The sequence below is a fragment of the Bactrocera oleae genome, chromosome 5 (genome assembly GCF_042242935.1).
Source record: "Bactrocera oleae isolate idBacOlea1 chromosome 5, idBacOlea1, whole genome shotgun sequence".
NCBI lineage: Eukaryota > Metazoa > Arthropoda > Insecta > Diptera > Tephritidae > Bactrocera > Bactrocera oleae.
Window position 1 is genome coordinate 44,796,872 of NC_091539.1, and position 17,451 is coordinate 44,814,322.

The window sequence follows — 17,451 nt, forward strand, 5'->3', positions numbered from 1 at the left end:
AATCGCTCAAAAAATCGACTCGTGTCGATTGGTCGAGAGAAATGTTAAAAAAATACAATAGCGATGCTTCGAAACACGTCTATGACATCGTGACAGGTGATGAATAGCGGACGCTTATGAGCCCGAAAGTCAACAGTAGTCGACTGTTTGGGTGTTTCTAGGTGAGCCGAATCCAACAACAGTTGTTCGCGTACGAAGTACTTCCAAGCCTGTTGTCGTTGCCTGCTTTTAGGAAAAACAGGGCATGTCGCAACCATACCACAAGAATAATGTAGAACGGTAAGTTCTGAGTGGTACACAACCATTTGTTTGTCATTTGTCTTTCAAGAAATTACGAAAACCAACCGCCGAAGATGGATTACTTTTTACTACGACAAAGCAAGCTCTCACACATCGACTGAAGCAATTACAATTTTGAGCACTCAAAGCATCGATTTGATGAGTCATCCACCGTATAGTCCTAACTTGGTACCGAATGACTTCTTTTTATTCCCGTACGTAAAAAAATAAACTAAGAGGCCAACGTTTTTCAACACCTGAAAAGGCGGGTGATGCGTTCAGAACGCATGTTTTGGAGATACCTCAATCAGTGCTTTGACAATAGGTTCAAATGCATGCAAAAGTGTAAAAATTTCAATGGAAAATATTTTGAAAAATAATAATGCGATTTTCGATGATTAATACTTTTTTTTGTTTTCTTATCTCGAAATGTAAAAGGTAACCCTCGTATTAATACCAAATTAATTTTTCATTCGATTCGTGATAGCTGATAGGACGACTATTCATATGAGATAAGAAACACCTTCTATGAAGAACGTCGGTTTTTGGGGACTCCACATCTTTTTCATATCTATAACCACCTAATTAAGTTACATTGCGAACTTAATATTTCAATTAATTATTATAAATAATACTGTTATGCATGCATACGAATGTGTAGGAATAAATATACATATGCATATAATTTTATCATACGGTACCTTTTTCTAGTTTCTGCCCATCGTTACGTCTGATTGTTTTGTTATACAGGGTCACAGTTGGACAGTGGCATACAAAATTTTTGAAAGTAGACTTGGCCTTCGTAATATTTCAATATATAATATATCTCAAAAAACTGTTGAATCTTTGTTACAAAAAATTGTTGAGATCATTGCATCTTTTCCCAGCCTACTTTGCTAGGCAGGAAATATATACAACATATTCTGTCAAACCTTTCACTGCTATTAAGTAAACTTATTAGATTTAACATACAGTAGGTTGGGTTCAATCATAAAAGATATCAATTCAGAACTTCCTTAGATTATACATATCTTCAATACACTTTTGTAGAACAAGTATATTTAAGTCGTATTCCTATACAATAAGTAATTTATTTATTATTATATATTAACAAGTCTCATAATAATTTTCACGACACAGTACATGAATCTCTGATTATGCTAGACAAAATATCTTTATATTAGCGCCCTACTAATCTATGAAATGTTCTAAATCTGTGACGGTATAAATTTTCCCGTAATATGTAGATGTAATACATCTAGTATATTAATTTTCTTGATATCCAATTTTAGTTAATATATGTGACATACTCGACCTGTATGTAAAAAATGTAAAGCCAGCTACAAATTGAAAGTCCATTAGTGCAAAAGATAAGAAAAGGTAAATGAAAATATTGAAAAAATTCATGATTCCCAACTAGTATCCTTTTAGCTCGACACACCCTACCCAGCGATCAACTTGCCCAACTAAGACTCTGTGGCGACGATAACCAGCACGTTCGTCTGAAATTTCTGCCCAAAAAAATTATTATTTCAAATTATCAAAGAAACAAAAGACGCAAGGGGCAAAATATAGAATCTACTATAGATTGGTCGTCGCGAAGGCGTATATGTGAGCCGGTGGGTTTTCATGGTGCAAAAGCGAAATAAGGCCATTTGCTGCTATTCGACAAGGAATCACTCCAATAATTCGATATTGTTTTGTAGATTCGTTTTGTACTTCTCTAGCGTTTGAATATACTTGTACTAGATAATGTGATGTCCACTATTCCTTGGTCTCTGATGTTTTTTTTTTTTGTTTCTAGTAGGGGAAGCATCGAAAACCGGCGTGCGGAACTTTAATCCGCTGAACCGGAACCACCGGATTAGGTATTACTTCGTGGGTCTCTGGTGTATACCAGGCGATCCGTTTGAATGAAAAAACTCTCACTTCAGAGCTTTCGTATGCCCAATCGCGGTGTTTTTGATGCCTAATGTGCAACTTTAATAGGTGAACTACGAGTGAGATATGCCTATACATAAATTTATAAACTCACTCGATTTTAATATAAAGGTTGTAATAAAAATTCATTAAAGATGTTACCTATAAATAGTAAAAAAATATGCTAAATATTTATAAAATATATGTCTTATTATTTGCCATTAACCTACATGAACGAACGTAATCCTACATAATCATTAAGCCTAGGTTACCATATTGCCTTCATAAGCTAACAAAAAAAAAACACAGAAATTACTTAAAATGTCGATGCGCACATTTATTTGTAATAATCATAATAATATTAATATTTTTTGCGATATTTAAAAGTATTTTACAAACATCTCATGCATCTTTGCAACACTGAAAGCATCGTATATTGTATACAGAGTTAGGCACAGTATGAATCTTTCAATACACAAGCTAACTCTAAAATCGACGAATACTTTAAATATTCCGAAGATGTACTTCTTGACTGCTCATTCGCCATATTTCGTCTTCATAAAATTAACACTTTTGTTTTAGTTTCGAATGCCATAAAATTAAAAAGTAGTATTTTGGTCTTTAAACTAAGCAAGCTAGAATTTTAAATTTTATATATTAAATATATTTAATATTTGTTTAGTTGCAGTTGCACTTTTTCGTTACATACATTTTACGTTATTTATATATGTAAGTTTTTTAGCTAAAAATCAACAATATTTATTAAATTTATTTTCTTAAGATTCTTTAGTTTTAGTATTATTCAAAAACTAGCTATGCACTAAAGATATACTTGTAATATTTTCATTTGTATTTATGTGCAGTGTATTTCTTCTAAATTCTTTATTTACTTGTATGTTTTTGTTATTTTTTTATAAATAGGGTATAGCAAGATATTTATTATTTTAGCAGATAAAGCCCATCGCTAAATTATAATTTTACTTTTATCTGTGATTTAATTTTATTTAAAAATTCCTTAACACTCGTACATATTATCAAAAGGAAAAGAAGCACATTCCAAATAAAGGGTGACTCAAAGGCTTATAGCTTATAGGTTTAGTATTTCCATAAGCACATTCTAGCTGAGTTAATGCAACATTTAAATGTTTATTTTCTATCAATTGGACTAGAAATTTTTTTCTATTCATTACCCATTGCTACAAGTGATATTTTTTTCCAAATGAATAAGAGTACTTAATTTTTGATGAAAGATTTCTTTCTTGTTTGGTTTTTTATTTTATGTTAATATTTATGGTGTCGCTTTTTATAAAATTTTTAAACAATTTACATTCATAATGTTTACAACACTGGTCCTTCAATATATTTCGCCGCTATTTACACAATTTGCTCTCACTTCTTAGTTGAAACGAAAAGCATTTCGATATTCCTTTTCTTTTTAGTTGTACATAGAGTTTAGCATTTTTGATTGTTTTATATTTTTACCAACACATTGTTACAAGCATTATTTACAATAGAGTTTGTATACCAATATGTTTTAACTTAACCCTCATTTAACCTTTTCCTTCGCAAATTTGACCTTCATTCTTTTTTATGTAACCTTCATTCCACACATTAGTTGTCGAATTAGTAGACCGTTGGACCCATTCCGAGCGTCACCTCAATTGGTGAACAGAAAGGGTCCCAATGACCCTCAAACCATTGGTGGTTTAATATCCACCAAAGTGCTGTGATGATCTAACCCCGGGCTAGGCGCCGAATTGCCAACCAAATGATGATGGTGGTGATGATGCAAGTGAGCATGCGCATGTTGCTGTTGTTGATGATGCTGCAATTGAGCTTGCGCCTGCGCCTGTGCCTGCGCTTGTGCCTGCGCTTGTGCCTGTGCTTGTGCTTGTGCTTGTTGCTGCTGCTGTTGATGATGTTGTTGCTGAGCGTGCAGCATCACTGGGGAACCGCCAGACATATTGTGCGGTGATGACAGATGCAAGCCGCCGGCCAACAGTCCACCAGTTGGTGTGGTATTTCCACCGCCGCCAGACTGATGAGAATTGGGCGTGCCAGGATGACTACCATTACCAGTTTGCTGTCCATTGCTGCCGCTGAGACCATTTGATTCGCCAGATTGGTTGCCAGGTTCCTCCGAATCGCTACATGACTCCGATGAACCCTTCTTCATGCTGCCGCCTTGACCAGTAGCGTTGTGTGTCTTAACATGCTTAGCAAGGTGATCGCTGCGCATAAAGCGTTTGTTACAGATGGGACAAGCGAATCGCTTTTCGCCGGTGTGCGTTCGCAGATGACGTTGTAGTTCATCGGATCTTGTAAAGCGTTTGCCGCAGAAAAGCCAATTGCAAACGAATGGTCGCTCCCCAGTATGCCAACGCAAATGCGCTTTCAAATGCGAAGTCTTACCGTACACTTTGCCACACCCAGGTATGTGGCACGAGTGTATATTCTTTTTGCGCAGGTGCACGCCAGCTGGACCCAACCGCTCAGCTTCCTGGCAATTCGGACAATCGCATGTGGCTCGACCTGCGTAACGTCTTTGTGAACGAGGCGATGGTGTTGAGGGCGTTGATGCTTGCGGCGAGGCCGCAGTGGAGGCGGCCGACGGAGAACTATGTGGCAGGGAGAAACCACCCACACCTTGACCAGGCAACATACTTTTGTATGTGTCTTGTAGTAAATGTTGACCAGAGCCTAACAGATGTGCCGTATTTGAAAGCGAATGCGACAGTGCAGAAGAGTAGTCTGAGCCGGCGGCTGTGGCGTAGTTTGCCATGGTTGAATGCATACCAGCGCCACCCATATCTAGCCAGCTGCCAGCAGCGCTGTGCATATCCCACCAACCGGAGTTAACGCTTGCTGCCTCGGCCGCTTTATGCGCTGATGCAGTAACCGCATTAAAGGGCCAATCATATGGATGACGTGAATAGACTGAGCCGAATGTAGCGCCCTCCACTTTGCCCAACAAGCCCTGATGCATGTGATGATTGTCAGAGACCATGCTGCCGCCAGGGCTGCTCGTATTCGGAAAGTAGAGATCGCTTCCATAAGCTGAGGGATTACTGACAGCAGCACAGGATGAAGGAATCGGGCGACTGTAAGGATAAATGCTGAAATTATTATCAGTTATAAGTATCGCTGCTCAATTGGTGGTATGGTGGAATAGTGGATAACAGGAGGAAGGTGTAAAGGTTTACGGTACTTAGTAATAAAAGCTTACCTAGCGGTGATGTTGACCATTGTATTGATACTGGACGACGGCAGACTGCGTGAGGAGGCAGCCGATGAGACGCCGCTCAAACCCAAATTACTATTTGACGAACCAGAACCCGATGACGAAGAAGCGGAAGAGATGGTACATGGTGAATGCTGACCTCCAGCGGTACTACTCGTCGGTGAAGTGGGGCTTTTCTTCCAAGGATGAAAACCTTTTCCTACAGCTGCGTCGGCAAGGGGCGGTGGAGATTTACTAGACAATTTATTGCATTGCGCAGCCAACATTGCAAGCGGTGTTCCACGCAGACTAGGATGATCCTACAATAAAAGTAAGAAAAAAATTAATATTTTCAAAAACATATATAACTTAGAAATCTAGAGAAACTAGAAATTAATTAAAAAACATATACAGGCGATAAATTAATTTCAACGGCAAATATATAACGGTTAAAAGCACCCTCGTTGCGGTAAGCGCAATCAAAAGACAGTAAAACCAATTGATGTAGAAGCGTGAGAATATTCCACGAAGAACAAACCAATTTCCAACTGATCTGAATACAAATTGGTTATGTTCAATAAAAAAAAATCTACACAAAGATGGTCACACACGGTGTTTCGACAAGAACTCCAAGTTAAAATAAATAAATTTTGATTTGTTCACTAAATCTAATTTGATTGCTACGCCAACTCAATTTCCTCTCGCAAACATATGACTACCACATACAGCAAATCTAACCAACGTGATAGCAAATCCTCATCACGCAGCTGCCCCACCAATTATCCATTCATACTTCTACACCGATTTTTTGATTTATTCTATTTCGAAACGCCGCAACATACTAACAACACTCCTAACATTTGCTCAGAAAGAGTCTTCGAACAGTCAACAAGAGGAAGTCATTAAGATCCCAAATAGCGTTGAATTCAAAAACAAAAAAAGGAAGAGGAAGAGGAATAAAGAGTGAAGAAGAGGATATAGATTTTTGACTTCTTTGCCATGCAGCACTTGCGAAACGAAACGAAACGAAAGAACGTAAATCCTGACACTTGTTTGAGATTCTTGGTAAAAGTGTACTTATATTTCATTGGCGCCGAATTAAGTTGCCTTTTTCATTTAATCTGAAAGTCAGGCATCAGAGTTTGTTTGATGAAATAATTGCTTTCTCACCACAGTTTTTCATTACACACAAGTTTGTACATTAGAGAGTGAGAGTGTTATGTAACTTTTAATTTCATAAAAGAAAAATTTTGTTTAAATTAAGAATTAACGCTTATGACCGAATTTTAAGTTCTCCGCGCCTAAGAGCGAAAATATTGATAAATATTATATTTGAAGCATCTGGATGATATCAGCATAGCATAGTTGGTGCGAAATTGGACTATATAATTAGGGGTAACTTCCTACCTTCCTAATAAGATGTATACATAATTAATTTCTGTTAGTTAAGTTGACTTTAAAGTAAATATTTCTCACATTATATTACATAAAGTATTAAATAATTTGATATTAAAAATGAAGAAAATCGGTTTGCAATCGGTTTGTCTAAAAAGAAATGTGGTTTTCTATGCACAAATTATTTTCGAAATATTTCACTTAATTTCTTTTCCTTAAAATTGCGAGAGTATATCATACGCACCCCAACTTTTCATTCTTTACTTCTTTTCATGAATGTTTAAGTTGAATTAAAATATATTACGAAGTGATATTAAATTGTGCTTGTAAGTCTTTTCGCGATTTAAGGAAACAAACTTATACAAATAACCATTGTCATTTTATTAAGGCAAGACAAGCCACAATTTAAATTAGAGTGTTTGCTTAAAAAAGGGTAGAGAAGTACATTAACCAAAGTAAAAAATCTAAATTGAGGCTTAATTGAAGAAATTAAACTTCTTCGCCATATTAGTTGAAATATTTGAAGTAGGAAACCGTTTTATTTCAAAAATGTAAATAAATAAATAAAATTCAACTAATATATTGTTATATATATCACCTTTTATAATTCAACGGCCACATTAAAAGGCAATTGCGACATGCAGTTTTTCATAAAAAAAAGCATTATATTGCTATTTTATTGAAATCTAATGATATTTCAATTAATAATATTTTTTCTTTTCTAATGAAAATAAGAAGTTGATGAGCAGTATTGAGCTATTACTTTTAGAATTAAAACTGTTTTGTTTTATAAAATATATACCGAAGTAAAAAGTGAATTATTATGAGATCCGCTTTTTAAATTGTTAAACATTTTCAGTTACGTGTATATGTATGCACATATGCTTACACTTGCAGACATGTTCAGTGCCGCACACAAAATTATATGCATTTTAAACATTTATGCATTTATTAGTAGCATTACAATTTGTATAAAATAATTGAAAGTTGTCTTGCTGCAAAACAAGATTATGCACACTACTATAGCATATCGATAGCGCAGCAGAAACATTTTCAGTTGCATTAGACAAGAAAATTTCCATACACAGTTATGGACAAATTAATAGGGTCACTGTTTGAAAGTGTAAATTTAATTGAATTGTTTGGGATCCTTGATCGGCAGCCATTGAATGCTTTGGGGAAACAATTAGTGAGCATCAGGTTTCCATTCAAAACAAACGGTAAAGTAAATACATCCTAAAACTAAATAAAAAAGCGATAGGGTTAGTATGTTAATTAAAATTTTTTCTTATTTTCCTCGATAAAAAATACATTTTTATTATATTTCCCAATATTTCAGTTTGTCTTATTTATTTCCTTATGATTGTTTAAATATAGGACATACAAGGTATTTAACAAATTCGGCTCGTAAAATTATTTATTAATTGCGAAAGAAGGGTCAGCGTAAGATTGCCGAAATAATTGTACGTTCCAAAGCCATCGTTTTTAATGCCTTATTGCCAACAAAACCGCACTCCGAAAACGGAAGGTCAAGTAAAATGAGAGAAAAATTTGTTGACCTTATAAAAATAATATAAGCGCCCGCTTCTTTTAAAATATCTTCAGCAATAGCATCTGAGTTAGTTTGGCAGTTGTTTACATGAAATGTTTATATGAAAGATCAACGCTAAAGGTGACAATACTGACTTATGAACATAGAAGCCAACGCTTATTGTTCAAAAAATCTCACCATTAGTCAGGTATATAACGTCAAAATATTCTTATTATTTTTAACGTAACGACAAAAACAAACATAAAATTTGTAACCAGGAAATCATGCAGGCGGATACATTTTGAAGTGGGAGTGCCTTTCCTGGTCTGAAATTGGGCCAATAATTTATATTAAGGAAAAAATGAGCAACCACCTTCACGTGCAAATACTTGAAGAGTTTACGCAACAGTGGGAAATACCTTTAAAATAAATTACATCAACAAGACAATGAACCCAAAAATACCTACGGTTGAATACAAATCGGTTTTGGCACAATTGAGTTGAAATTATGAATTGGCCTACGCAATCCAGACTTTAATGCTATAGGAAATTTGTGATAAGTAGTCAAGAAGCGTAGTAGTCAAGGTAGTTTCAATAAAAACTGAAAAAATTTTGTTCTGCAACAAGGATGCTATAATTTAGTAGATTCTACGTCTAAATGCTGCATTGACATAATTGCTTATAAAGGATATTCTACCAAATATTAATTTTGATATTTATTTCGAAATAATTTCTTAGTTTAAAAATCTGTTGGGTTAAATATCCAACAAAATTCTAATAAGGTTAAATATTTTATTTCTATTAGTTATGGGAAAAGTTATTTTTTTATTTCACCTTAAGATTACTTTCACATTTGTAATGAAGACACATTTTTCATTTAAGAATAATACAATAAAATATTTGAAATAATTCCACTTAATAGTTGTTTTTAATTGGCGTTTGTAAAATCTGTATGGGTGACCCTATTGTTTTGTCCATAACTGTAGAATAAATTATTAATTAATAATGTGTCAAGAGTTAATTCCTCGGCTTCAGTTGCTCGACTGTTAAAACGGTTTATAAACGACAAAATTGTCTAAATAAATCAAAATTGTTGAAACGTTTGCGCAGGCACACATTCATTAAATTCACCATTTAATTATTTTCCGTATAAATTACGAAAAACAGCAATGCCAACCACAAAATTACAATGCAACGCAAAGACCGTAGCATCACATGCAACAAGGCAACATCATTTAGACATTTGCAACATGCGCTAACGGTCAACGGTGGCAGGCGCGAAATTGCGATTGCAATTGCATTTATTTTAATTCGGCAACAACGGTTCAAGTTCACCTTAACGGGAAAATTGCTAACTACTGACTGTTGCCTGACTAGTCATCTTTTGCCGGGTGAGCATTTGATTATTGGGTAATTGCTTTAATTGCAATTACTACTGCAACAACAACGGCGAACGAGTGAAGATCAGCCGCACAGTAGTCGCGCGCTTTTCATTGGCATAAAGTCGGCATTGCCAATTGGCAATTCTCTTACCAGCCTTGCTACCTGCCGCAGAAAACAAAAAAGATATTTGGAAGCCAGCCACAATTTTTAGCTACTGCATTGCGCCCAAAAACAAAACCGCAGATTAATAGCACTGAAAATAAAATGCTTTGAAAATTAACATCTTCTCTTCTGCCCACCCTTCCATTGCGCCTTACACGTTCGTTTTTACTTGCTGCAACTTAGCAAGTGCTGCAACATTCGGCTTACAGTCTGACTACGTAGATTGGCAACCATTTGCTCGATAATAAGTTACTTGCAAAAAAGAAGAAATTTGTAGAACTACGCCAATGGAATAGTAAAATTTTGGCGGAAGCTACTATTTTGTAGATAATTGCGTGTTACGTCTGAGCGGCAGCGCATACTGCGTCAATTTGCTGCACAGTACAGCAGAAATCTCAACTGAATCGCAGTTAGAAAATTTCGCTTTTCATAGTTTCCTTTCACAATGATTGCCTTCTTGTTCTGCCTGTAATCTCAGTGATACCTTATTCCTCCTATTATAGCCTTTTTCTTATACCAGATAAAATGAATAAAAGAATTCAGCTAAATTAAAAGAAATTGCCCACGTTTAGACGCACAATTTTCTGGGCAATTCAACTTGTTTGGCATACATACTTGTGCAACATTTTCATTGGAGTAAGCTGTGGGGCTCGCTCACGTGCGCCTAACACCAATTACGAACTCTTACTATATTCAGCGTAACTACTTTTACGAATAATACTCGACGAATGCAGTCGTGTGTGTGTGGTATTTACCAACCCACCAACTTAACAAACCACTTGCTGGTATATCTCGAATAGCTGGTATCAAGGTGAACCAGAGAGGCTTGACTTGTATCGTTAACCCACAATTCTCCCGGTGTAATGGCTACGAATTTAATGAAATAAATTATTACACTGCAAAAAAGTGGAGGAGGAGATCAGTGATCACTACCCATGTTTAATTCTTTCTACAAATACTCAAATTCGTATGAATAGTGGATCTATAGCCATGAAAATCATCCTTCGAAAATTTTAATTAAGGAATATGAAATGCAAGTACAATTGCTATCTTCTAAAAACAATTATTTAATTTCTTTCTAAAGAAATATAAAACTTGTTCTAGAACTATTTGATAACTTTCAATTTCAATTTCGTTATTGTGAAACGGTATTTATAGTGGAACTCATCAAAATGTGAAGCATGGCGAATAGAACAAGCAACTTGCATAGAACAAATAAAAATTGAATAAAAGATTTTTGTGACTTCAAAAAAATATTTTTTTTTCTCTGTATTACTTATAACTACGAAATAAGCATAGAAAGAATAATTTAGACAACTGCATTATCATACTAGCTATTCGCTTGCCTCTCTACTTAATTAACTCTTTAGGTTGTATATATCAGACCCAGCTGGAAAATTATTAACATGTTCTTATATAATATAGTTCCTATCATATCTCCAAACTGCAAACACTTCATGAATGACTTATTCGTAATGAAAGAATTACCATACATATTCCTTAAAAACTTTTTTAACATCTTTATAAGTTTGTGAAGACAATACTAGTATATTCTCGACAAAGAACGAAAATCTAACATTAAAAAATCTTTCTAACGGTGGTCGTACCTTAGCAGGAAATGTTGTACATCAGAGTGTACTCCTAGCACTAAAAGCATCCGCTTGGTGGCAGTTTAATTTTGTGTTAACACTGCATTTACATAAGCATAGATATTAAATTTAAATTATTATATGCATTGAATTTAAATTTTGCAGGTACTTCGTACTTAAACAAGCTAAAATTTCTCTGCGGGACTTGCCAATACTTCGTACGGTTGTAAACAACTATGCAGGTTTTAGCTTAATTGAGGCAATTATGCTGCAGCTGTAAGATTGTATTGCAAATAAAATATTAAAATCAGTATTAACATACATTTGTATATGACATGTGCATATATACTTAAGCATTCATACACTAGTATAGCCTCAGAACATGCTCAAAACCGGCAAGCCACTGCACTCATTGAAAAAAACTGCGCTATGGTTCAATTGTCTGTGATTTAATTTGATTAATCGATTAATTGACTTGCGATTTACTACGAACGAGTTTAAATGCACATGAGCAAACATGGCTAACGGTTCAAAAGTTGAGTTGTATGTGTGTGGAGTTTTGCTGCACTGCGCTAATCCCTTCCGTTTTCGCCTTCGCAACGGTCTGATATCAAAGGCTTTACCATCATCAACTCACCGGGTAGCCATCAACAGCAATTTCAAATTGGTTTTGTCTGAAAGAGTGCAGCCAATGTGAAAATTGGTCGAAAGTACGGGAGAGAGAAAGTGGCGCTTGATTCATTTTGTAACCTTATTCGTTCTTTATTCGTTTTGGAGTTTATACCTTACCCTCCACTGACTGTGGCGCCACTCGGACGTCGCTAAACTGTCTGCGCACTAATTTCTTTTCATTTAATAACAATGAGCCTATTGTCTAGCAATTTGCCACGGTTTTGCTGCCTACGAAAATTACTTCAAAAAAATGATAATGAAAGCAACGGAATATTATGCCTGAAAACAAGGTGAGGCTAACAAATCATACAAGCGCATAGCACTACTGTGCCATCTCCAAAACATTGCCCACTCACTGTGCGTTCTTGTTGAAGCGGCGTGCAAACTGTTTGTAATCGTCCGCACAGCACACATCATCACACCCAAATCAAAGCGGATCAGATCAAAGGTTCGCCCACTCTAGCGGTAACTACAGCTATACAGAGGTGCACGTGTATATGAGTGTGCGTGAGTATTCAACAACAACAAGAATGCTAACTTATCTCGCAATCAACGAGAATCTGATTGTGTGGTGCGCTTAAGTGCCACATTGAATTTAGATTTTTCACTTTTTATTGCTCATTAAAATGTCCATCTGCAGCAACAACAAGTTATGTGTCCTACCTAATAGGTGAGTACAATGTAGCGTTTATGAAGAGTAAACAGGTACCTTTCGTTTCGGCTCTCATAGCTGTCACTTTGACATTTGTTACTACACGATTCTGCGTGCTTCGTTTGTTCTTTGTCCATTTGTATTGTATTTGTTGTTATTTGAGCTGCTGCTGCGCACTAAATCATTAGTTGTGGCACCTGCTGTGAAAATTATGACACCGCCTATTGATGTTCAACTTGTTGCCGCTATCTCCAAAAGGTGGAAAGCATGCAGCGCTACCCTATTATGGTTGTGTAACTACATATATATGAGTATTTAAATACATATATTTATGCATGTAGCTACATACATACACTGATTAGCTTATTGTGTTTACCAATATCCATCATCTGCATTGTCATTTATTGTGGTTCGGCGCACTCAAAACGCGTAACAAAATTTATAAATACCTGCGTATGTAGACATATGTAAGTTGAGTATACAGGATTTATGAGGATTTGCAGATTTGTTTGCTAAGCAGCTTAAAAACAAATTTTTTGTCAAAATCATATCTGATAATTTTTTTCCAAAATTTAATCGGTCCCTAGTACCGATGTAGTGATTTCGGACTTTTCACCTGAGTTTAAACCGTTTAGCTTGGTAAATATGTGTAATCTTTTAATAAAATTAAGTGGATAAATTTACTTAAAAATAATATGGAATGATCGAAATTGGACTAGAAATTGGTATAAATCTCATATTATTAATTTAATAAAATGCAAACATATGGGCTCTGAACTCTCTCCTCATAGACGCACTGCATTAAATTTAGCACCCTTGTTTGAATTTATATAACATATATTATATACATCTCATTTGAGTTAATTATATTAATTTTAATAAAAAATATCTTGGCACCAATGAAGCTAAGTGAGTCTATTACCAATAATATAAGTTATTCAGAAACCAAATATGATTGTAAGTTGCGTCGAATAATGAATGCTGAATTTTTACGCAACATTTGTAATATAAAGTTTTACATATGATAAGATTTCCCCAGCTATGATCCTTGCGAGTGTGTGAAATTTTCGGTTACACAAGAACCTTTGCCAACCTTTTTTTTTTTTAATTTGTATATGTGTTATGTTATTGAAAAAAATATACTTAGTTATTTCAATATAAGGTAGAAACCAGGAACGAATAACTTGAGTCATATTAGTTGACGTTCCATCTATCGCCAAATTCATTGCATATAACATAAACCTTGCATATACTTGTATAATAATTATACCCTGAAAATATATTAAGATTTCCACGAAGTGTATAACTCTCCGAAGGAAAATCGGAGAGAATATAAAATATATAGTATATTAGTAAATAATTAGCATGAAGAGCTGAGTAGATTTAGCCATGTCCGTCTATCTGTATATATGCAAACTAGTCCGTCACTTTGCACACATCCTTCTCTCCCGAAGCAGCTGCTCATTTGTCAAAACCGCCGATGTCGGATCACTATAGCATATAGCTGTCATACAAACTGAACGATCGGAACCAAGTGCTTGTATGGAAAACTTTTTCATTTCACGAGATATCTTCACGAATTTTGGAGTGTATTATTGTCCAAAGGTGTAATCACCGAAAAAATTGTTCAGATCGAATCACTATAGCATATAGCTGTCATATAAATTAACCCATCAAAACGAAGAGATATTTTGTATTTGTGGAGGGTATTATAGCTTCGGTGTAAAATTGCACTAAAGTTGTTTAAAAAGTTTACAATGGTTTGAAAAGAGTAAAAGTATAAAAAAAATTGTACATATAGAAAAGTACACGTAAAATTACAAAGTGAACTAATGGATTCATATTAAAGAATACTATCATAGAATTTCTAAGGAAGCCTCAATATTTTGAGTTGATTTCCAAATAAGTCATATAAATAGGAAAATATTCAATGCAACCCTAAAAAATTTCCATCCATTTTGCCAAACCTTTGGAATTAGTGTACATATTTATATAAGATCAGGCCGAATTTATTTGTAGGAATAAATTTTAAAATGTTTTTAATAAAAATCATGAATAAAGTCGTACCGAATTTTTGTAAAGTGTATTCAACACAGGAGAGCATAAGGATGCCTCACTAAAGTGGTACAAACATTTTCTGAGGATTTCTTTTAGCATAGTATGATTCGTTTAGGATAAAGCACCTGATCAAGTCTCGGCAAAGAACAAAATTTCAATACAATAACGGTAGATTTTTATATATATTGTAAAATATGCATTTCATATACAATTCATAACTGAAAGGCAGAAATATTTCATGAGTCGAATTATTCCGAGTTTTATGTAACATTTCGTACATTCACTGGGAAATATTGCAGAAACGCAAGCGGCCATTATTAACTGAAATAAAGAAGACAAAATCACCCATTAGTCAAGAAAATTCTGCACTAATAACAAACACGTGATAATGTTTCAGCTAATAGCAAATGTGATGTCGATAATTGTACTGTAATTACTTAAGTTTCAAACTGAAGAATGCAAATCATGCATAATATACATACATATGGTATATATACGAACGTATTTAAGGTACATTCACTACGTAGAAGTACATATGTACATACGAGTATATGCAAGCATAATTTATTTATACAATATATTTTGTAATTTCCCAAATTAAATGCATTAACGTGGCACATAAAAGACACTTAAAAGGACTTGCATCGAGTGAAATTATGAACTGAAAAACGATGCATAATTAACTGTTAACTTTGCCGAAGATCAAATTCGTGAATTTGTTTGCCGTTGCACTTTTATGACCCTGCAGGAACTACTTGATGCTTTGGGATGGACAATTCAGTGGTTTGATTCTTAACGATAAAAATATCTTTAAAAAACTCCTAAAAGGCATTTAGTATCAGAGAGTTTTTCAATGAAACAGTTTCAACAAGTGTTCGGTACTTATAGCTTAATTAAAAGTAGATGAAACTCATATAAGAATATATTATTCATATAACAGAGGCACAAAATAATCTACACTTTAGTTTCATAAATATAATGATTAAACTATTGGGTGGCGACTACATTCAGATGTTGTAGATACATAACATACAGATTTATATATCTCAATGAGCCACTTTTATCAATAAATATTTTCTGCCTTTTATAGTATGGATTCGCAAAAATTAATTGCATACATATGTATGAATACAATTTCGCTATCATATGTCGCCATCGGTCAGTCAGTAGAATATATATAAATAAAGATAAATACTTCAAGTTTTCTACGAATTTCAATATTAATTAACAATTCATTAGATAGGATACACAATTAATGTCCGATTTGAAATATTTGGTTTCAATGTGTCATGCGAAATGGGATTACTTAAAGAAATTGCTTAAAGTAAAAGATGATACTAAATTTTGCCAGAATCATAACGAAAACAATCACCGATCCCCTGCTCGTTATATTTTAATAAATCTGTCTTCGATTCGCCGCGGGTTGCAGAGAAGCGAATCAAACAAACTATACTTGACAAGACTTGCGGTGCTAACGCAATGGTAAAACTAGGCTAAAACAAATCAAAACTTGGTAGCATTGAAGATAGCGGTTATACCACTTTAATGAGGTATCCACATAGCAGCAGAAGACAGCTTATGTTAGTCCATTTAAACTACAATGTTGACTCGATTCGCCAATCTAATATGTATAAATGTATCACAGTCAGTTTATATTTCTTAGCATTTGGTTAATATAATATCTGAAGATAATATATCGACTTTTTCTGCAGGGGTATATTATTCCACAAATTATGCTTACTGTACATACATACAAATATGTACATATATGCTTTATAAGACTTTATTATATTGTATGCTTGTGTCTGATAAACGTGAAAAAGGGTAAATAAAAAATTAATGTTGTCTCGACGCGTAACGAATTAACGCACAAACAACCGAAGTAACTGTGGTTTTGCAGCTAGTGGCAATTGAAGCCTAAACATTGCACCCTGCAAAAAACCCAAAAAAAATATGCTGCCTTCAACTTTATTTATTTCAGTTGCCTACTCAATCTTCTCAAATGTTGAGGCGACTGAGTTTCATTTTTTACACACATACATACATACCATGTATGTCTGTATATGATCTTATACATATATTGTTTTATGGTCAAAGTTGTTAAATGACTGATGCCAGCTACTACCGTCGCTCCAGCTGTATTTTGGTTTTTTATTGCTTTTATTGTTGTTGTTGCCATTTAGCAAATTTCATTCGTACCACGCGCAAGTCGAAGCTTAATGAGTTTTTGGAGCACTATAGTTCGCGCTACAATGCCTTGTTCGGACCGTCTAAAGCGCTCTCTGCTCCTCACTATATATGTATCTAGTTATATATGCGCCCATCCGTTAACTGCAGCATACCCACACTTTCAACTCTCACAATCATTTAACTTAAATGCGTTTTTCCAAGGAAGCCCCCAAACACGATGACTATGGAGCAACGCGCATGCGTTGAAACGTTGAAAATTAAAAAATTCAAAGCGCCGCACATCTGTAAGGACGATAGTGAACCCTTTTCCCACACAGACACACAGGCACACAAGTGTCAGATGTTTTTTTATTATTTAATTTTCTCTTTATATTTCAAGCATGATTTGCAAGATTACGTT

The 17,451-nt window shown here is 34.6% G+C and overlaps 1 protein-coding gene across 2 annotated transcripts in view; it reads right to left on the bottom strand.

Annotated features, from left to right (window-relative positions):
• Positions 1–2,511: 2,511 nt before the first annotated feature.
• The window catches only part of Sp1 (transcription factor Sp8), a 59,524-nt gene continuing 44,584 nt past the window's right edge, over positions 2,512–17,451 (bottom strand). The window contains exons 2-3 of one of the 2 annotated variants that reach the window (XM_036366099.2): positions 5,426–5,739; positions 2,512–5,315 (exon numbers count right to left, since the gene is read on the bottom strand). In XM_036366099.2, the coding sequence (XP_036221992.1) occupies positions 3,890–5,315; positions 5,426–5,739 (1,740 nt within the window). In that variant the 3' untranslated portion in view covers positions 2,512–3,889. The remainder of the gene's footprint in view (positions 5,316–5,425; positions 5,740–17,451) is intronic. The other variant, XM_014236073.3, reaches the window with a different exon arrangement.